Source organism: Ursus americanus, chromosome 7 (assembly GCF_024610735.1).
Source record: "Ursus americanus isolate L20-20 chromosome 7, mUrsAme1.1.p, whole genome shotgun sequence".
Classification (NCBI taxonomy): Eukaryota; Metazoa; Chordata; class Mammalia; order Carnivora; family Ursidae; genus Ursus; species Ursus americanus.
The window spans coordinates 12,598,847-12,619,102 of record NC_142133.1 but is presented as its reverse complement, the minus strand read 5'-3'; the positions used below and the strand labels follow the sequence as shown (position 1 = coordinate 12,619,102).

General features: G+C 54.0%; 2 protein-coding genes across 21 annotated transcripts in view; one reads left to right on the top strand and one right to left on the bottom strand.

Moving 5' to 3' along the window:
- LOC123775981 (uncharacterized) overlaps window positions 1-6,393 on the bottom strand; it is a 9,165-nt gene extending 2,772 nt beyond the window's left edge. For 2 of the 19 annotated variants that reach the window (XR_015725144.1, XR_006775233.2), the window contains exons 1-5: window positions 5,607-6,061; window positions 4,709-5,087; window positions 4,481-4,603; window positions 2,116-2,334; window positions 875-1,377 (exon numbers count right to left, since the gene is read on the bottom strand). Coding sequence is in view for 1 of the 19 variants with exons in the window: in XM_045771640.2 (XP_045627596.2) it covers window positions 2,326-2,334; window positions 4,481-4,603; window positions 4,709-4,793; window positions 5,011-5,087; window positions 5,607-5,642 (330 nt within the window). In the remaining 18 variants the exon portion in view is untranslated. The other 17 variants (XR_015725147.1, XR_015725146.1, XR_015725139.1 and 14 more) reach the window with 16 other exon arrangements.
- On the top strand, window positions 5,325-20,256 carry HAAO (3-hydroxyanthranilate 3,4-dioxygenase). 2 transcript variants are annotated; one of them, XM_045771636.2, is made up of 10 exons: window positions 5,327-5,528; window positions 8,447-8,525; window positions 13,328-13,411; window positions 13,712-13,818; window positions 16,900-16,989; window positions 17,272-17,315; window positions 17,584-17,729; window positions 19,410-19,478; window positions 19,648-19,730; window positions 19,835-20,256. In XM_045771636.2, exons 1-10 carry the CDS (start codon window positions 5,449-5,451, stop codon window positions 19,911-19,913), a joined length of 861 nt encoding a protein of 286 aa, XP_045627592.2. In that variant the 5' UTR covers window positions 5,327-5,448; the 3' UTR covers window positions 19,914-20,256. The 2 variants fall into 2 exon arrangements, with proteins under 2 accessions (XP_045627594.2, XP_045627592.2); XM_045771638.2 differs by lacking the exon at window positions 19,410-19,478 and having other exon boundaries at window positions 5,325-5,528.

The window sequence follows — 20,256 nt, the reverse complement described above, 5'->3', positions numbered from 1 at the left end:
AATGCTACCTTCATCAAAAAAAATTTTCAGAAGTTGCTAACAGAGAGAATAGATGCGAAACAATTTTTTATAAAAGCCAAGCATTTCCCAGATCTGAAGAAAGATACACACACATACGAACACAAAGAGTAAGTTTCCAAAAATGTATGGAATACAAGAAGTAATAGCAAGTTAATACATTAGGAAAACATACTAAGACATCTAAGTATTGCCTGTATAAAATTTTTAAATAATAATCTAAACAAAATAAATCAACATGGAAGTTGCCAGTAAGGAATTCCAGAAGGAAGTTAAAGCTTGCCCAGTTTCCTTTGTTCTTACCTTGGGTGCTAGGGGTGGATATAGATGCTGTTTAACAATATACATTATTAGAAATCTACAAATTTCAATAAATGCACATATTTTTTTTTAAAGATTTTATTTATTTATTTGACAGAGATAGAGACAGCCAGCGAGAGAGGGAACACAAGCAGGGGGAGTGGGAGAGGAAGAAGCAGGCTCATAGCGGAGGAGCCTGATGTGGGGCTCGATCCCGTAACACCAGGATCACACCCTGAGCCGAAGGCAGACGCTTAACCGCTGTGCCACCCAGGCGCCCCTAAATGCGCGTATTTAAAGAATAACCCCTAGATACATGGGAATAGAATACAGAAGGAGAAATGGATCAAAGAACACTTAATCAAAAAAGCCAGGTGTCGTGGACATGGCTAGCTACCCCCAAACATCACTTCCTACCGCCCAGTCGTGTGCCAGAGTTTTGTGTGAGAACCCCACCCCTTCCCCATGGCTGCAGATTTAGGGGGAAGCCGACTCCACCTCCACCTTCAAGTATAAATATTAATTTGACTAAATCAGAGTAGCCCACTCCCTTTACCTCAATAACTGTGTGGCCATGTGAGCCTTAGATTGCCAGTAAACACATCTGGTTCTTGCCTGGGGGCAACTTTGACCCCCAGAGACACTGGGCAATGTCTGGAGACATTTTTGATCATCCCAACTGGAGAAGAGCTCTGGCATCTAGGGGAGAGAAACCACGGATGCGCTAAACATCCTACAATGCAAAGGACAGCCCCCCCCCCCCCCAAAATCAGTCAGGCCAAAATGTCAGTGGTGCCAAGGTCAGGAACCCCTGGCCTAAAGGAAAAGCTATGGATACTTTACATCCCTTGACCCCTCAAAGAAGCAGCATTGGGATAAAGCTGATGCTGCAGACGGCAGATCTGAAGAATGGGAAGAATCAGGGTCCGTGATGACACCGCTGGTCACAGGCTCATTCTCCCACTGGGTATCCAGTTACACGAGCCTTTAACTTCCTATTGGTTAAACCACTGTTTAACTGGGGTTTCTGTTACTCGCAGCCACAAGCATCCTGATAAACTAGGAAAGAAAGAGAAAAAATAGAAAGAAAAAACAAGGAGGAGGGACGTGCATAGACAGAATAATGCCCCACCCTCCCATCCACTCCCCCTACCAAAGACCTCCACGTCCTAATTCCCAGAATCTGTGACTATGTCACCCTACATGATGAAAGGGGCTTGCGCAGGTATGATTATAGTAAGGGGTTGGAGATGGAGGGACTATCCTGGGTTGTCTGAGTGCGTCCAATGTAATCACTAAGGTTCTTACAAGGGAAAGAGGGAGGCAGGAGGGTCACAGGGAGAGAGGTGTGACAAGGAGAACAGAGGATGAAGTGATGCCCTTTAGCAATGGAGGAAGGCCCCTGCGCCAAGGAATGCAGATGGCTTCTAGCAGCTGCGAAAGGCAAGGAAAAGAGGTTCTCTCCTCGAGCCCCCAGAAAAAAATACAACTCTGACAACACTTTGATTTTAGCCCACAAGACCCATTCAGACTTCTGACGCACAGAACTGTAAGATAATAAGCGTGTCTCGCTGTAAGCCCTGCTAGGTTTGTAGTAATCTGTTTTAGCAGCAATAGGAAACAGCACAGCATGGCAATTAGAAAACAGAAAATAAGATGTCAGGAGTATGTACAAACAAACATGGCAATAATTACACAAACATGAAAGACTTGATCTCCTTTTCAATAACAGAGGCTCTCAGATGAAATTTTTAAACTCCATGGGTGTTTCTGTGCCATGGGTGAGGACACACTCACCTTTGATGGGACGAGTGGCAAAGTCACGCTGCAAGGCATATGGATTCGAGAAGTGAAGAAGTTATTGTGGCATCTTTTTTTTTTTTAAGATTTTACTTTTAAGTTATCTCTACACCCAACATGGGGCTCAAACTCAAAACCCTGAGGTCAAGGGTCGCATGCTCTACTGACTGAGCCAGCCAGGCGCCCCGTAGCATCTTTTCGATCAACTTACAATACCTGGAAAATATGCAAACACACAAAGGTATAGCAATATTAGTATCAAATCTGAAGTCAAGGTGAAAAGAAACTAAGAAGAAATGGCTCCTATTGGTCTAGAAACACTACAACAGAAAGGTAAAATAGTCATGAGGCTTTTTACATCTAACAATGTAGATTCAAAATATGTAAAGTAAAATCCACTGAAAGAATAGGGAGAAACTGACCAAAAATTACACTGGAGACTCTAACATATTTCTCTCAGAAACCAAAATATTAAGCAGTTTTTTAAAATAAGGATAACGATGGGGCACCTGGGTGGTTCAGTCAGTTAAACAACCAACTCTTGATTTTGGCTCAGGTCATGATGTCAAGGTCATGAGATCAAGCCCCGCATTGGGCTTCAAGCTGGGTGAAGAGCCTACTTAAGGTTCTCTCTCTCCCTCTCCCTCTGCCCCTGCCACCCTGCTCACTTGATCTCTCTCTCTCAAAAAAAATATAATAATAAAGATAATGATATTTGGGTGTCACAGAAGGTTGATGTCATAGAAACATTTAGAACTGCATTCTGAGAGAAGAACACACATTCACAAAGTCAACCGTAGGCTAAGCTGCAAAGGAAATAGTAACACATCCCTCCACTCAAAAATAATACTCAGACCATCTTCACTCACCATAGTGCAATAAAATTAGAAATGAAAAGAACAATGACAGCCAAACAACCACAAAAAAACCAACAACAAAAATAAACCAACCATATGTCTAGATATTTCAAAACAGATTTCTCAATAACTCAAGAGATAGCAGGCCCAAAGCACAGATTTCCAAGTAACCAATACAGTTCATAACCTAGCCCTCTTATTCATCTAAGCTATCTGTTCTTAAATACTTGCTAAATTACATGAAAGTGTGGGAAATTGGGAGAGCCAGGGAGGCAAAGACAGATAGACCCAGAAGCTTGGGGAAAGGGATAGGCTGGAGCAACTGGTTCTGTCCATTGAGAGACTGTAGGGATCTGACAGTTATCACTAACCACGTTCACCAACGTCTAGAAGCATCTATTGAACTCAGTAACTTGGACAGGGGAGTCACTGCCATCCAGGGGAGGCCTGAGAAAGGTACCAGCAGGCAGGACAGGTTCTAAGGAGCTCTGATCCTAGGGCAGATGCTGTTTGCCTCTGATTCCACAGCTCCTGTGTGCAGAGGGGAGAGGTGGCTACTGCAAGGAGGTAAGGTCTAGAAACTGCGAAGAGCCCACAGCTTCACATGTAGGAGGATTTCAGCTGGCTGTGACCAGACAATGCCAAAACACTGGGATAACATGCAAACTGTCATTTTTCTGAACATTGGAGTCAGATGGTGCCTGACACTCAAACAAGGAAGATTGCCAATTGAACAGATGTGATTTTTTTATCTTAAACGGTACAAACCAGAGGGCATATTTGACAGTGTGCAGACAGCAGATTATTTAGCCTGTGTTTAGGGTTTATCTGGATAATTCAGACCCCAAACATTCTACTTGTGGCCTCGATGCTTCACGTTATTTGACTACATACATTAAAATACAGGGTAACTATCCCTTCCTTTGTACTATGTTAACAGAACATCTGTGAATTCATTCATGCCTTTATCCACCCTCCTACCCAGCCAGCCAGTTAACAAACATCCAAAACAAACCTAACCTCTCACTGATCCTTGTGGCCTCACGAGCCCCTGTTTACCTCTCCTATGGATTACTTATAGAGACAAAGAATATGGTTTGAGTTGTTTTGGTGCCAAACAATATTACAGAAAGAAATGCTCAGGGGGGAAAAAAGTATAAATAAATAACTTAAAAAGAAAACGAAGGGCCGGGGAAAGAGGGGGAAAGAGGTGCGGGTGGAGAGGAAACAGGAGGGTCCTCCCAGCAGAGGTCGGTGGCAACCTTCTCGCCTCTCTGACTGGGTTCTGATTTGCGCAGGGTTGGTGGGGGAGCGGGCGCAGGGTCTGTGTAGGGGAAGGTGCTGAGAAAACCAGCCCACCGCAGGCAGCAGGGAAGGGGCTAGAAGGGCTGGGAAGGCAGGAGCTAGAGGAGTTGAATTTCTTAAACTCTGTGGTCTGGATTCCGGAGTCGGAGCCTGAGCTGTTTTCCCTCTCCCCACCCCACCCTCCTCCAACACACACGCACATTTTCCCTAAGAATTCTGAGTCCGGAAGGAAGAGAAGAAAGCAGGTGTCGAGCCGTCTTGCCCTCCTCCGCACCCACATCCGGTTCTCCGATTTCACAGTCGCGCCCCCGAGGGTAACTCAGCTGGAAGCGCGGGCACAGGTGTGTCAGCCCACCCCACCCCCGAACCCCGAGATTCCCGAGGGCTGGGACACCGAGTGCCCGGTTCTTCGTCGGTAAAACTCTCACCGAAGTGTCGTGTGACTTGAGTCTGTCCCTGAGACACGTCAGGAGCTCAGGCAGTGCCGGACGCCTCGTCGGTGCTGTCTGACACCTGCGAACGCAGGCGAGGGCCAGGGGTCCCCGTGGCGCGCCCCGTTCCCCCCCCCCCCGCCCCGGCTCGCCGCTCTCACCCAGCCTGAGGCGAGGCCAGGCGAGCGGCACTCGCTAAACCTGGGGACCCCGGCCTGACCGCCGGCCTCGTCCGACATTCCCATTTTTCGGAGGAGGAAACCGAGGCTTCCATCCAGGGCCGGCACCTCCGTACTCACGTGCTCGGATTTCCACACCCGCCTTCCTCCCATCGCAGTCTGTCTTCGGGGGCCTCCCCGGGGTCCAGGCGCAAAGTCTGGGGACAGGGGACCGCGCACGTTCGCGGGGAGCCCCAGCACGTGAGGGGGGGCTGAGCCCGACCCCGGCGAAAAGCAGGGGCGCTCCCACCCGGCGCCCCGCCTCCTCCGCGCGGAGGCCCTCCGGCTGTGCAGGGGCGGCGCGGGGGGCGGGCGGGCCCGGGACCAAAGTCCGGGAAGGGCTACGTCGAAGCCCGCAGCCCCGCCATTGCCCCGGCGGTGGGGGCGGCGTGGGGGGTTGTCCCGCCCTTTGGCCCCGGGGTCGCCGATTCGCGAGGCGGCCAATGGGCGGCTGGGCGGAGCCGCACCCCTCGGACACCCGCCGGGGCATCCGGCTCCAGAGCCGGCTCCCGGGCGGCCATGGCGCGTCCCGTGAGGGTGAAGACTTGGGTGGAGGAGAACCGGGCCTCCTTCCTGCCCCCGGTCTGCAACAAGCTCCTGTGAGTCCCAGGCACGCCGCCCTCCTCCTGCCCTTTGTCCCCACCTCCCCGCCCCCGTCAGCACCCCTCATCCCTCACCCTCCAGCCCCAGCTCCTTGACCCAGGAGCCTGCATAAAGGGCCCACCATCCTCCTGTGCCTTCGGCGGGGGACGGGGCGGGCAGGCTCTTCCGGGTTCCACCACCCTCTTCTGTTCCTCTTTCTGATGGCTCTGCCCTCGAGATTGTGACCTTGACTTCGGAAGATGGCTGGGTGACTGAGACTAGGAGAGATGCAGGTGGCAGGTCACCGCCCTGTCCCCAGGGCTTAGAGATAGCTCTCCAACCCCCTGGTGACTCTCAGAAGTTAAGGGAGGGTAGTTTTTAGGATGCCCCAGAATTGCACTAGAACCAGCAGCCAGAGGGTGAAGTCGGACTATCAGCTCCTGTAGGAGGATCTTGATTTAGTGCTCTCCCGGGGCCCCTCCTTGCAGGCCGCATACATCCCACCAGACCGTCCCTGGCCAACTCTGTTCACAACACCCAGCAGGGCCAAGGGTTGGCCGCAGTTTCTCCAGCAGACCTGGGCCCTCCCCCAAGGCCCCTTCACCTCCCCCCTCCCCTCTGCCCCCTGGCGGGGCCTGGTGTGCTTCCCAGCTCTGGCTCACACTGCCAGGTCTGCAGAGCATCCCCAATGCCCAGCACCCCAAACCACACAGCTGCATTCGCACACCTTGACAAGCCAGAAGCCGTGCTCAGTATTGTTACAGCCACTCACCTAGTCCTCACACTAGCTCCTTGAGGTGGGATTCTAATAAGTCACTCTCCCAGTGTCCCACAGCTAGTATGAGCCCCGATCCAGACTCCAGCCCATGGAAGAGCTTGACTCCCAAGTCCACACTCTGGGTCACTGTGTAGCACTGCCACCGGCTCACAGCCCCCCCACCCCCACCCCAGAGCCTCGTGTCTTCTACCAGTGTCGTGGCCCTCACCCCTTTCCTCCACTTCATCCCTGTGCAGCTGGTTCTCGGTGCCCCAGGGTGTCCCCACAGTGTCTCACATCCCTCTGTTCCTCTCCAGCCCTTTGGCCACTGCTCTGGGGCCACCCTTGTCACCTCCAGCCTGGGCAGTGTGCTGCCTCCCTCCTCCAGCTACCCCCACCGGGCCTCTGGCTCAGCCCCAGTATTAACAGTCACAGAATGCAGGCCCTGCCTTTATTCGTTCAGCAGGCGTTCACTGAGCACTCAGTACGTGCCAGGCACTGTTCTGGGCACTGGAGATGCAGCAGAAAACACAGTCACCTGGGGCTCTGACATTCGGGGAGAGGAGGCGGCCAATACATACAAACAGACAAGGGGTGGAGGCAGGCCAGCATAACGGCCACGGGGTGGAACAGAGCTGTGGCCCCCCACCCTGTGTTGGCTGGGGCTGTCAGAGAGTCTGCCCCAGGCCTCTCCTAGCTCCTGATGGCTTGGCAGCCATCTTTCCCTTCCTTGGCTTCTGCTGCATCACCCCGATCTCTGTCCTCATCTTCACAGGGCACTCTCCCTGTCAGTGTGTCTGTGTCTAAACTTCCCCCCCTTTAAAAAAAAAAAAAGATTTTATTTATTTATTTGAGAGAGAGAAAGTGAAAGAGAGAACACAAGCGGCCGGGGGCAGGGTGGCAGTGGGCAGAGGGAGAGGGAGAAGCAGACTCCCCATTGAGCAGGGAGCCCGACTCGGGGCCCCATCCTAGGACCCCAGGATCATGACCTGAGTCAAAGGCAGACACTTACTGACTGAGCCACCTAGGCACCTCTAAATTTCCCCTTTTAATAAGGATTAAGGGCCCAGCCTACTCCAGTGTGACCTCACTGTGGCTTAATCAGTTATATCTGCAATGACCCTATTTCCAAATTGAGTCACATTCTGAGGTCCTGGGGGTAGGACTTCAACATATAAATTTGGGGGTGAGGGAGGGTCATATGAAACTGCAAGGGGGTGAGCAGAGGAGGGACATGATCTGGCTGATGAGTGGAAATAGTTCTTGAGTGGGCTTATTCAAGAGCTTTCCATATGTACCTAAATTATACCCTAGGAAGGTTGATTTAAAAAAACACTTTTTGAGGCACCTGGCTGGCTCAGCTGGAAGAGCACGTCGTGACCCTTGATCTCGGGGTCATAAGTTCCAGCCCCATGTTGGGTGTAGAGATTACTTAAATAAAACTTAAACAAAAGAACAAACAAACAAGACCACAGACCTTTCCTAGGCTCCCTGGCACCCTTCAGGCCAAGACGAAACTCCTTGGCTGAGCTCTTGAAGCCTGTGGTCACCTAGTTCCACCTTCTCGCCATTGCTCCCCCAGATGACTCCCACTCTCACGCCACTGGGACCCCCATCACTTCCAGTCTCCAGGTCTCTGCATCCAGCTTTCCCCTCCACTTCCTTCCCCAAGTGTCTCACAGCTTCAAGCCAGCAGTTTTCGGGGAGCAGTGAGTCTCATAGTCGGCTTGGAGAGAGGGGGTTAAAGGTCATTTCACCCCACCACTGCCCCCAGCCCCAGGAAGTGGTGCCTGCAGTGTGCTGTCCTGTAACTGGAGATCTTGAGCAAGGCCAGGGATCCTGGCTGAGGAAGTGTAGACCCATGACCACACTGCTCCCCACTACTAGCTCAGACGATATTGAGGACACACACACACATTCACTGAGACACAGATACAGAAAGACGGAGGTACACGTATAGTCTCAGACACACACACACACACACACACACACACACACACACACACACTCTTGGATGCGCACAGCCATACTGAGTTGGGGGGAAACATGTCAAGACTGTAGGGACAATGATACAGAAACAGCCCTGTCACCTCTCCCAGGTGTACCCACGGGCCCCTGTACCCCTCCTGTCCTGTCCCACGAGCTGGTTCAGGACCTCTTCCCCCTTGTCGATTACAGGCACCAGAAGCAGCTCAAAGTCATGTTCGTCGGGGGCCCCAACATCAGGAAGGACTACCACATCGAGGAGGGTGAGGAGGTAGGCCTGCTACTGCCCTCTTCTTTAATAGCCGTGGAGGAGGGGGACGCTTCCCAAGCAAGAGCCAGAGCCTGTGGACAGGATGGGGGGGGGGGTCAGGTGACTGATGGATGAAGGGGGCGGTACTGAAATTCCAGGGCAGAACGGCTGCCTGCAAGTTGTGGGCGCACAGTGACAGCTCCGTCCTCCAGCTCTGCTGCGGGAGCCCCAGGAAAGAGCCCAGGCTTTGTGGGTTTGAGAGGGTGGCTTGAGCTGCTGGGCATCACCCCTTGGCCATCCATGTGCCAGGTGTGAGGCCCTGGTCCCCTCCCCTTCAAATCTGAATATGTAAGACCTCCCAAATGAGACCCAAATGCTGACAGGGACCAGGGTGCTCCAGTCTGGTCCCAGGAGCTGAGTTCTCTGGAAAGGGTTGGGGCTGGGAGGCCCCTTCCTTATCTAGAGGGCCTAAGACACATGAGTTCCTAGGGGCTTGCGGGGGGGGGGGGGGGAATTGCATTGAATACCCTTTTGTTCCTTGAATTTTGAACTGTTTCTGTACTACCTACGTACTGCAAGGTAAATAAACAAAAGTAGAATTAAAAAGAAAAAGATGGGCCCCCTGAAGGAGGGACACAGGCGGGTTTCCGGCTTTGAGGATCTCTGGTGACAAAAGATCAGTATAGGGAACCGACACCGGTCATCGTGGGGGGTCTGGGCCTGACGCAGGGGTTCAAGGTCCAGAGTCCAGCTTGGTCACCAGCCTCCACCCCCACCCCTGGCCTCTCAGCCACAGCCAGGGACTGGAGGGAGCACAGGAGAATCACTCACTCAACAAATATTTACAGAGCACCTAGTGGTGGGGGGCGGGCAGGAGAGTGAGGACCCCGGGCCAGCAGGGAGCAGCCTCACAGAGCAGGCCAGCTAACCCCTCACCTCTCCCAGACACCCGCTTCTCACCGCACCTCAGGGGAGACCGTTTTCCTCTATGGCAAAAATCAGCAGGAATATCCAAGCTGCAGAGAGAAGACGGGGTTCAGCTGGGAGCGGCTACCATGCCGTGCTGTAGACTAGACCGGTTGCCGGTTTCTCTGCTTGCTTCAGTCAACCTTAGGCCCCTCCACTTGCCTTCCAGAGGCTTCCACCCTGTTAACCCTGGTGTCAGTGCCCACCTTTCCCGTCTCACTCCCTCTTTCCTTCCCTTGGCCCCGACCGCCTCTGCCCCACACCCCACTTTTGGGTCTCCCCAAGCTGCTCTGGTGGTGTGGATGGGTGTCCCCTGAGGGGCCCAGGCCAAGCAGAGACTCAGCTGAGTGGCTGACAGATAAGGAGGGCTGGCCTGAGTAGGTGGCCCCTCTCAGGTGGGACACTCAGGTGGCTGGGAGGAATTCAGCTCGAAGTGGGTTTGTGGCAGCTTGTTCTCATCCTGGGGTTGGGGAGAGTTGCAGCCAGAGGCCCTGGGAAGCCGCAGAGCTGAGGGTCAGCATCCTCTCTGTGCCCCCTGTCCTTCCCCAGGCTGTGCTGTAGGAGCTGTCCAGGCTCCTCCCTGGTCAGAGGAAAGGCATCACTGAGCCAAATCGTCGTCCTGCTGAGCTCAGGCTTCTGCAACAGCTCTTCGGGTTGCCCAGCTTCAGCACCCACACATATTCCATTTACCTGACTCCTCTTGGTGTGCACAGATGCAAGGGCACCTGGGCTGGGAGTCAGCCAGACCAGGGCTGAAGCGTCTGCCTCTTACTACCGTGGCATCAGGGACACTGGCCCCTGCCTGGGGGAGGATTCAGTATGTACAGAGCGTGCATGTGCACAGAGCCCGGGCAGGGAAGGGGCATAATAGACACTGGCTCTCTGGACCAGCCGCAGCCCCTGTAAGGCCTTGGAGGCCAGATTCGATTTAACATCCGCCTCAACTGGTGCAGTTCGTCTTGTGGCCCCAGGCCCCAAACATCATGTACGTCCAAATGGAACATAATTCCTTTTGGACTGCCCATGACTGTTGGGAATTTTCTGCTGTTCAGGACCTGCACCTCTGCTCCAGGCTGGGCCTGTCCCTCATCACAGGGAAGGCCTCTGGGCACAGGCAAGATATCACTTCCTTTCCCTGTTTTTGTTTGAGGGCTGCTGACACCTTGTAGCCTGCCTAGAAAGGGCTTGAATCTGACCAGACCATCACTCCAGATGCTACTTCCATCCCAGCTGTCCCTGATATTTGCAGGGCCTAAGGCTATGGTCCCCTCCTTCGAACTCGCCAGGCCCTTCCTCCTCTCCCTCCATCCATAGAAGGACCCTCTTCCATCCCCCCAACACAGATGGCTTTCTCAGGACTAGTGGAGTGGGGCACAGTTATCACAGAATTGCTCCCTAAAAGAACCTAATGGGTTTTTTGTTTAAAATAACTTGCCTGGGTTTTTTTTTTTTTTTTTAAGATTTTATTTATTTATTTGAGAGAGAGAGAAGGCACAAGCGAGGTGAGGGGCGGAGGAAGAAGCAGACTCCCTGCTGAGCAGGGAGCCCAGTAAGAGGCTCGATCCCGGGACTCCGGATCACGACCTAAGCCAAAGGCAGATGCTTAATCAACTGAGCCACCCAGGCACCCACTTGGGTTTTTTATTTTTATTTTTTTATTTTTTAAAAGAATTTATTTATTTGTTTGACAGAGAGAAAAATAGCCAGCGAGAGAGGGAACACAGGTAGGGGGAGTGGGAGAGGAAGAAGCAGGCTCCCAGCGGAAGAGCCTGACGTGGGGCTCGATCCCAGGACTCCAGGATCATGCCCTGAGCCTAAGGCAGATGCTTAACGACTGAGCCACCCAGGCACCCCCTGCCTGGGTTTTTTAAAATAATAAAAGTAAGCTTTGCTTATTGTAGAAAACATGCAAAATAAAGAAAAGACAAATGTATACCTCGTTCATAACACCACCACTCATGAGACCCCCTGTGAACACTGTCTGCTTTTATACACGTAACCCTGCATAATTAGAATCCTGCCAAGGGCGGTTTTGAATCTGCTTTCACATAAATTTAGTATTTCCCGTTTTCCCATTTTATGAAGTTACTCAAAAACATCATTTTCAATAGCTATAGAACGTTCTGCATTCTGACTCTGTCATAAAGTAGTGGCATTTCCCCTGTTATTGGCATTACCGTTGCTACTCCTGCCCTCACTAGTATTAACAGCTAGAGGTTTATTGGGTGCTGACCATGTACCAGGTACATGGGTGCACAGCATCCCGGGCAGACCTCACAGCAACGTTCTGAGTAGATCCTGGCAATTTATCGAGGAGGAAATGGAGGCACAGAAAGACTAAGTGAATTGACCAAGGGCACTCAAGGACCTGGCCGAGCTGAGGGCTAGGTGACACTGGAATCTCTGCTCTTAACCGTGATGCACTGTGGCCAAACAGCAGTGAATGCACACCAGGGGGCAAGGGCGTCTCTGCTTCGTCTCTGCTTTGCTGCAGCCACCTTCCTAGAGACAGAAATGCTTCGTCAACAGTGTCAGGTGGCCAAATGTCCCGGTTCACCCTGGACTTTCCTGGTTGCAGCACTGAAGGTCCCGCATCCTTAGAAGCCCCTTAGGCTGCCCCACGGGGGTATGAGCCGTGCGGGTCCTTCCTGCCCATTGCCAGACTGCCCTTCGCAGGGGTTTCGTCAGCTTGCCCCTCTGGCCGACTGCAGAGCCACGTTTCCCTAGGTTCCCTGAGCTTGGCTGGATTTCCCTTAGTAGATACTGTGACCAGAACCTCTAACTCCTTACATGATAGTAATAATTACTATTAATAACAACTCTTCAGCTGTTTGGCTGGGGCTCTTCACACCCACGCAGTGTGAGACTGGTGGAGGGAAAATGTGTCTCCTCCTCCTCCCAGGGCCGTGGGGTGATCTCACTAAAGACATTATTTAGGAGCTTAGGATGGACTAGGAAAAGCACAGTAGGGACCCCCAGGGAGACAGCAGAAGGTGAGTGCCCCCTTCCTCAGTCCCCACCCTCCCTGATTCCAGCATCCCCGGGCCCACATTTACACAGCCAACCTCCAAAGGCGTCTGAGCAGACACTGTCCAGCCCCCGCCCGGCTTCACAGGGGCCGGAGAAGCCAGCACAGGCTCCCGAGCTTCACAGACTCGGGTCCAAAGTGCAGCTCCAGGACTAACCGTGTGACCTTGGGCAAGTTGCTCTACTCAGGCTCGGTGTTATTTTTTTTTTCTTTCTACAGAATGGGGCTAATATTTTTAGAGGCTGTTGTAAAGATTTCTTTTTCTTTTTAGATTTTATTTATTTGAGAGAGAGAGAGAGTGAGAGAGAATGTGAGAGAGGAGAGGGTCAGAGGGAGAAGCAGACTCCCTGCTGAGCAGGGAGCCTGATGCGGGATTTGATGCTGGGACTCCAGGATCAGGACCTGAGCTGAAGGCCGTTGCTTAACCAACTGGGCCACCCAGGCGCCCCTGCTGTAAAGATTTCGGATAATGTATCGGAGAGTACTCGCACAGCCCCTGGGACCCAGGGACGCCTCTCCTTACCTGACTGAGGGGGTCACTGGATTCCCCAGTGAGCATGTCGGCCAGCCTCCTTCCCCCACGCCAACTACCCATTGCGACGTCCTGGGTACTTTGGTCATCTCTTACGTGTCAAGGGGTGATCCTGTGTGTCCCCAGCACTTCGGTCTGTAGCGTGTGTCAGGAGAGACTGGGGCCTCAGAGTACGAGTGACAGAACTGCTCATAAGGCCTTCAGGAAGTTGCTCAGGTGTCTGGGTCAGAACTCAGGCCAAGGACCTGGAAGAGGGAGGGGGCAGGGGCTGAGCCTGTCCGCCGTCCTGTCCCACAGATGTTTTACCAGCTAGAGGGCGACATGGTTCTCCAAGTCCTAGAGCAAGGGAAACACCGGGCTGTGACCATTCGGCAGGGAGAGGTGAGCCTGGGCCCCAGGGCGTGGGAGGGGAGGGACCAAGGAGCAGGAACCTACGGTCGGCTCATGCTGGCTTTGGTTGGAGTGTGTCCTCCCTGGCTTGTCCTGCCTCCCTTCCTGGCCCTTGGGCACTTCCTCCTGTGAGCCGCCCATCCAGCCAGGCCTGACATTTCTTCTGCTTCTGGGCTAGAGGCTAGCAGAGAGGGGAGCTGCTAGACCCTGTGGGCCGGCTGGGGAGGCCAGGACTCTGCGGGCACCCAGGTCTCTGGAGGGGATTGCTGCACCTTGTCTCCACCCCTGCAGATATTCCTCCTGCCGGCTGGGGTACCCCACTCTCCACAGAGGTTTGCCAACACCATGGGACTGGTCATTGAACGGAGGCGGCTGACAACGGAGCTAGATGGGCTCAGGTAAATGGGCCTTGTCCGGGCGTCTGGGGCAGAGGCAGGGGGCAAGCAGCAGAGGAAAGACCCTGGATAGACCCAGGGAAGCACTTGCTGGCCACGGGGTGGGTAGGAGGCATGCAGATCTTGTGTGTGCTGGCTGACGGGGACAGATTAGGGTGGCGGCGGTGGGGATCTGACGATGGGGGTCAGGAGGGATGTCCTCTGTGACTCCATGGGAGCCCACTCCGCCTGAAGGCCTTTGGCTGGGACCAAAACCTGCACTTTCCACACCAAAGTGTTCGGAGAGTCGGGAGGGTGGGGGGATGCCAAGGTCAGCCCCTCCTGGCCCTGGGCAGCCAGGACCACTGCCGCTCCTCCCAGCCTCCAACCCCAGGATGCCCTCAGCTTGTTTCTGCCCCCCCCTCATTCCACAGCCAGCGCGGACATGCATAGGACACTGGCTAGGACACCAGAGAGGCGCTCCCGCTGTATCTTACCCATCTCACCTGCACAGGGACCCTGAGAGGCAGGCGCTGCTGTCATCTCCACTGTGCAGATGAGATAACTGGGCACAGGGAGGTTGAGATTGCTAGAAGGCAGCAGAGCTGGCACTGTAGAGAAATAGGAAATGAGGACAGTCTAGATAGGAGGGTGAGTCAGCACCGAGGAGGTGACAAACACCGGTGGGGGGTGGGGGGCGGCCACTCTTTCCAGAGCTGAGCTCCCAGTGGGGTCCAGTCTGTCACCCACTTCTTATCTGAGGCAGCCTGTGGCTCCAAGGGACACAGGTTTTTCCAAAAGCTAAACTATTTTTTGTATTTTTTTTAATTAAGAAAATTAAAATTTCTCAGCAAGTTCCTGAGATCCGGATACTTTGCCCCCCATCTCCTGTTACAATGGATTATTTTTTAACGATTCCCCTTTTTCTAATCAGCAAAGTCATACACGTTCAGTCTTGAAGTCAGGAAGAGTAAAAGAAAGCAAATAAAGTTAAAACTATTTGTCAGGAAGAGGGAAAATCTTGTGGAATGTGAATGATACCTCAATAAAATGAAATGAACAATAATAAAGAGAAAACCAAAAAACCCTGTCATCTTACCAGTTAAACCTAACAAAGCTCTTAACCTTCTGTCTTGCCTCTTTTCTGTGCATACCTACTCCTTACAGCATTGCAGTCTTAGCAAGCATGGGGTTGAATTTTGCTTCTTTACTTAAAAAACTCATGATCATTCCTTATACTACTCAATGCTTTTCAAAAACACAATGATATACTAACCTACTGTTGTAGAAACAGATGTCTGGCCTTCAATTCCAAAAGAAATCTTTCACAAGGGGCTTTATGAACCTTTAGTGACAGAGTGGACAGTGTCCTCAATAACATTTTTTTTAGTTTTATTTATTTATGTATTAGAGAGAGAGCATGAGCTTGCACACGCATGAGCGGAGGAAGGGGCAGAGGGAGAGGGAGAGAGACAGACTCCACGCAGAGCACGGAGCCAAATGCAGGGCTCTCTCACCATCCTGAGATCACGACCTGAGCTAAAATCAAGAGTCAGTTGACTCGGGTGACTGAGCCACCCAGGCACCCCGTCCTCAATAACATTTTTACAGCAAATTCCGTAACAGATTTCATCTGGCTGCTTTTGACTTTTTTTTTTAAGACTTTATTTTTAAGTAATCTCTACAAGCAATGTGGGGCTTAAACCCACCACCTCGAGATCAAGAGTCCCAGGCTCTACTGACTGAGCCAACCAGGTGCCCTTCTCTGCTTTTGACCTTTAATAAAAGCCAGGGACTGGGCACCTGGGTGCCTCAGTTGGTTAAGCATCTGCCTTCAGCTCAGGTCATGATCCCGGAGTCCTGGGATCAAGTCCTGCATCGGGGTCCCTGCTCAGTGGGGAGTCTGGTCCTCCCTCTGCTCCTCCCCTGCTCATGCTTGCTCTCTCTCACTCTTTCAAATGAAAAAATAAAATCTTTTTTTTTTAAGATTTTATTTATTTGTTTGACAGAGGGAGACATCGAGACGGGGAACACAAGCAGGGGGAGTGGGAGAGGGAGAAGCAGGCTTCCCGCCGAGCAGGGAGCCCAGTGCGGGGCTCGATCCCAGGACCCTGGAATCATGACCTGAGCCGAAGGCAGACGCTTAATGGCTGAGACACCCAGGCACCCCTAAAATCTTTTAATTAAAAAAACAGCTAGGGTCTCAGCATTCAAATGCCTCTCTGAAGGCAGCTTTCTGGTGGCCAGCTCCATCTCAGGATAGAATTTAGGATGAGCCTTGTGTCTATAAACCGTGTCCCATAAGCAGGACCACTTCTCTTTTTTGGGAGGAGTTGAAAAGGACGAAGCGGGCCTGGCCCTGGTTGCTGAGCCTGAGGATTAGACATTCCGTCAACAGAAGCGCTGCACGCACCAGGGCCCTGACGCACGGCCCGCATCTGCCGGCGCAGGAGCTCACCGAGCCGGGCTGGGGCTTGCCTGGGCATCTGAGAGTCTCGGAGAGGCTATGTGGACACACACGTGGACTTTCCTCCGGAGAAGAGGCCCAGCCCTTTGCTCCGATTCTCAAAGGCATCCATGGCCCCTAAAGGAGCAGGACAGCTCATCCGGGGGCAGCCTCTGCATGTTGGTTCCGTGGGCTCCTTGCGCTCTGATCTCCACTAGCAGCGGGCAGGCGGAGCATCCACACCTGTATTCAGGCTTGGCCTCAGCTTCCTGTCTGGGAAAATGAAGACACTCGTTGTTGATGTTGTCTGTGTTTCTAAGACCGTCTCGAGTCCGTCCTGCTCCCGCCACTTACAGGCTATGGAATCCCTGCCAAGTTACCCAGCTTCTCCGAGCTTCAGAGTTCTAGCCACTTTGTAAATGGTCAAGTTTGGGGAACTTGCAGATGGGGTTGATCATAGCCCCTCCCCCCGATTTTGGGGCACACAGTGCTTCTGGGAGAGCCAGGGGTGCGTGAGTGAGCATTGGCCACTAGGTCGTGCTAACGGGGTGAAGCAGCTGCCAGCTCTGCGGGGCTACCAGGCTCCAGACTTCCACAAGCAGAGCCGCCCTGAGGCTAACCAGGTGGAGAGCTGGGTTCCCTGTCCTTTGTTCTGGCAGGTACTACGTGGGGGACAGCACGGACGTCCTGTTCGAGAAGTGGTTCTACTGCAAGGACCTTGGCACTCAGTTGGCCCCCATCATCCAGGAGTGAGCCCCCAGCCCAGCCCCTGGCCCTTGCTCTCTGAGGACCCTGCTCTGGCTGGGGGGGGGGGGGGGGGCAGACCCACCCACACTGGAGCCAGCGCGTCTGGGATGTGGGGGGAATGTCTGCCCCTCCCCGGGTGGGAGGGCCCGGGCTGGAAGGGAGGGGAGGGTAGACCTACATCGAGTTGTGTAGGGACCCCATGAGTGTGTGCGCGCGTGTGTGTCTCCCTGGCCACGCATTCAGGAACACTAGCCGCTCGTCCTCCTCCCCGTTTCTTCCTGCAGGTTCTTCAGCTCTGAGCAACACAAAACAGGAAAGCCCATCCCTGGTGAGCCCCTTGAGAACCACCTTCCTCCCTTCCTCTCTGCTTTCGCAGAGTAGAATGAGTCTGGGCCTAGAGCACCAGTCTCCTTTTGAGTACCCCGCCCAGTACTCAAGGTACGAGACAATGGCACCAAGTGTCCCCCACGTGGCCGCTTGGTGCTCGAGCTGGATCCAGAGCCCATCCTGGTGATTCAGAGCTGGACCACTAGGCCTGCTGGGGCTCTGGGTGGGCTGGGCCAGAGGCCGCTGACACAGCTATGCTGTGGGCGCAGACCAGCTGCTCCAGGAACCGCCATTCCCCCTGAGCACACGATCTGTCATGGAGCCCGTGTCCCTGGAGGCCTGGCTGGATGGCCACCGCAGACAGCTGCAGGCAGGCACACCCCTCAGCCTGTTTGGGGACACCTATGAGACACAGGTAATGAGGCCCTGGGCCACCCAGGGCATCTACCCAGCAGCCCTCAGAAATGGGAACTAATCACACACACGTGCACACACACATACACACACACACACACACACACACACAGTTTCAGAGGTTGTGACATAAACAGAGGCCTTCCTGTTTCCTCCCTGACTCAAAGAGTGACAGCTTTGCCTGAAGAAGAGTCTACATGGTCTCCAGCAGTCTCTCTTTGCCTTCAGAGTAGGGGTTGCCCCATCCACTGACCGATTCCTCGGAGTCTAGAGTTATCCTTCTACTAGGAATTCCTGAACTTTTGGCCAGTCTCAGCCTGGGGAGCCAGAAGGAAGAGAGGTGCCTGGGGGTGAGGGTCAGGTGGAAAGGTGCACAGAGAGAGACCCACCCAAACAAAGCTGGCCTTCTTTCGTTCAACATTTATTGGATGCCTCTTATGTTTCAGGCTTTGGCTGGAAAATAAGATAGAGTCATTGCCTCAAAGAATGTATGGTCTGATAAACAGATAAGTTAATCAACAATTACCACAATCAGATAGTATGTTATTTGGTAGAGAAACTTCAGGAAGCCATAGGACAATGAAGGAGGAATCCAGGCTGGGGGGGAAGTCAGGGAAGACTTCCTGGAGGAGGTCACGTGTAAGCTGCATTTTAAATCAAACATGGGAATTTGCAAAAGGAAGAAAGGGAGGCTGAGAGAGCATTCCAGGTAAGGGAGAAGCATGGGTAAAGGCATGGAGGCTTGAAATAGCCTGGCACTGCGACAGCTGAGGTTAGCAGGAGCCAGGGCAGGGAGCGCAGGGCAGCAGGCACCATGGCTGGATGACAGGAGTAGCAGGCAGTGCCCAGGTCCTGACAGGTCTCCTGGGCTGTACAAGGTGCAAGGCTTGGGCCTGCTTGTGCTTTACAGTTTGCCACGGGCACATCCCTTGCTGTTTGAATCAGACACCCTGGTGGAGGGATGCTCCCTGGGAACACACCTGCCCTGAAACGTCTGGCCTGCGAGCACCTGAGCTTACCAGGGCCCTGCAAGCAGGCGCACACCACAAAGCCCCTCCCAGCCCATCACGGCAATGGCGTTTGGCACTGAGCTGGCCTCATGGTCCTGCCTTCTGCCTCGTGCACACGCCTGCTCCCTCCTGCTTCAGTTTATGCCAATGGACATCTACTGAGTCCCACTCTGGGCCAGCAGGACCTGCCAAGCTGATGCAGGTCCAAGAGGCTCACCCCCTCCCATCTCCCTCCTCCTCCTCAGGCCAGAATCTCATGGAAGAAGGCAGGGGGGCACTCTTTGGGGAACTGTGTGCGATACATGAGTCCACACTAAGCTGTGTACATATGAGTCATGTGTCCCGAGTGTGCTTCTGGCAGTCATGCCTTCATGGGTCAGCGGTGGTGGGGCTGGGCCGCAGAGGAATCCGGTGTGTGTGTGTGTGTGCGCGCGTGTGTGTGAAGGGCAGGCAGGCGCGGTCCTGGACCGCAGGTAGGCAGCACTGCTCATCACGGAGGCAGCAGGGAGGCCTGCGGCCTGGCAGCCTTCCTCTCCAAGTCCTGGTCTTGGCTCCACACATGGGCATAAGGCTGTGCCTGGTGCTGCAGGCCTAGAGTCCGGGGGCCAGGTTCAAGGCCATCTCCTGTGTGGGGCAGAAGCACGAGAAAGATCCATGTCGCTTCCTGCCAGGTGATCGTCCATGGACAAGGCAGCAGCGCGGGCCCAAGACAGGACGTGGATGTGTGGCTGTGGCAGTTGGCAAGTGGGGCCCCTGACGGGGTGGCACACCCTCCTGCCTGCGGGGACCAGGCTGCTCCTGGGCCTTGGACTCCCAGAGCCTGGAGTGGCTCCCAGGGCCTCCTTGCCAGGGAGACTCAGGGACACCTGGACACGCCTCCATTCCCATTGTCCTGCTCCTCTTTCCCAGGAGGGCTCCTCTGTGGTGACGATGGGGGAACAGCACCTGAGCCTGGCCCCCGATGACAGCCTCCTGGTTCCAGCTGGGAACGCGTGAGTGCCCGGGAGGACTTTGCCCCCAAGCTCTGGGACCACCCTCCTTCCCCTGGGATCCTCCGGGCCGCGTGTCTGACCCCGGCCCACCTGGGTCTCCGCAGGTACACTTGGGAGCGAGGGCGGGGCTCTGTGGCGCTGGCTGTGACGCAGGACCCCGTCCGCAAGAAGCCCCTGGGCTGATCCCCTCGGTGCACCCCGAAGCAGCCACAGCACCTCCCTGCCCCACACATCTCCCCTGCCCTCTCTGCTTCTGCGTGTACCGCTGCTGAGCCACTCTGTGTCACCGGAGCTGGGCCCTGGGCATCGCCATCCACCTTCCTGCTGTCCTCTGTGCAGAGACGCCAGGCTCTTGCGGGGATGGTGGTACCCCTTGTCCTCTGACAGCCCTCTGCCCACTGCCCTGCACGGTCTGCTCCTTGATTGAGGCCGGGCTGCCTCTCCATCCCTCTATGTCCACAGGCTCAGCGCAGCCCTTGCCTGCCGCCCAAAGGGCCCTCAATAAAGGCTTCCTGGTGGACAAACA

Bases quoted from the DNA above. Each gene is read 5' to 3' on its own strand.
- HAAO (XM_045771636.2), top strand. From the start codon at position 5,449: ATGGCGCGTCCCGTGAGGGTGAAGACTTGGGTGGAGGAGAACCGGGCC. The intron at 8,526-13,327 runs GTAGGCCTGCTA...CCTGTCCCACAG, and splicing joins ACATCGAGGAGGGTGAGGAG to ATGTTTTACCAGCTAGAGGG. The intron at 17,316-17,583 runs GTGAGCCCCTTG...CTGTGGGCGCAG, and splicing joins AACAGGAAAGCCCATCCCTG to ACCAGCTGCTCCAGGAACCG.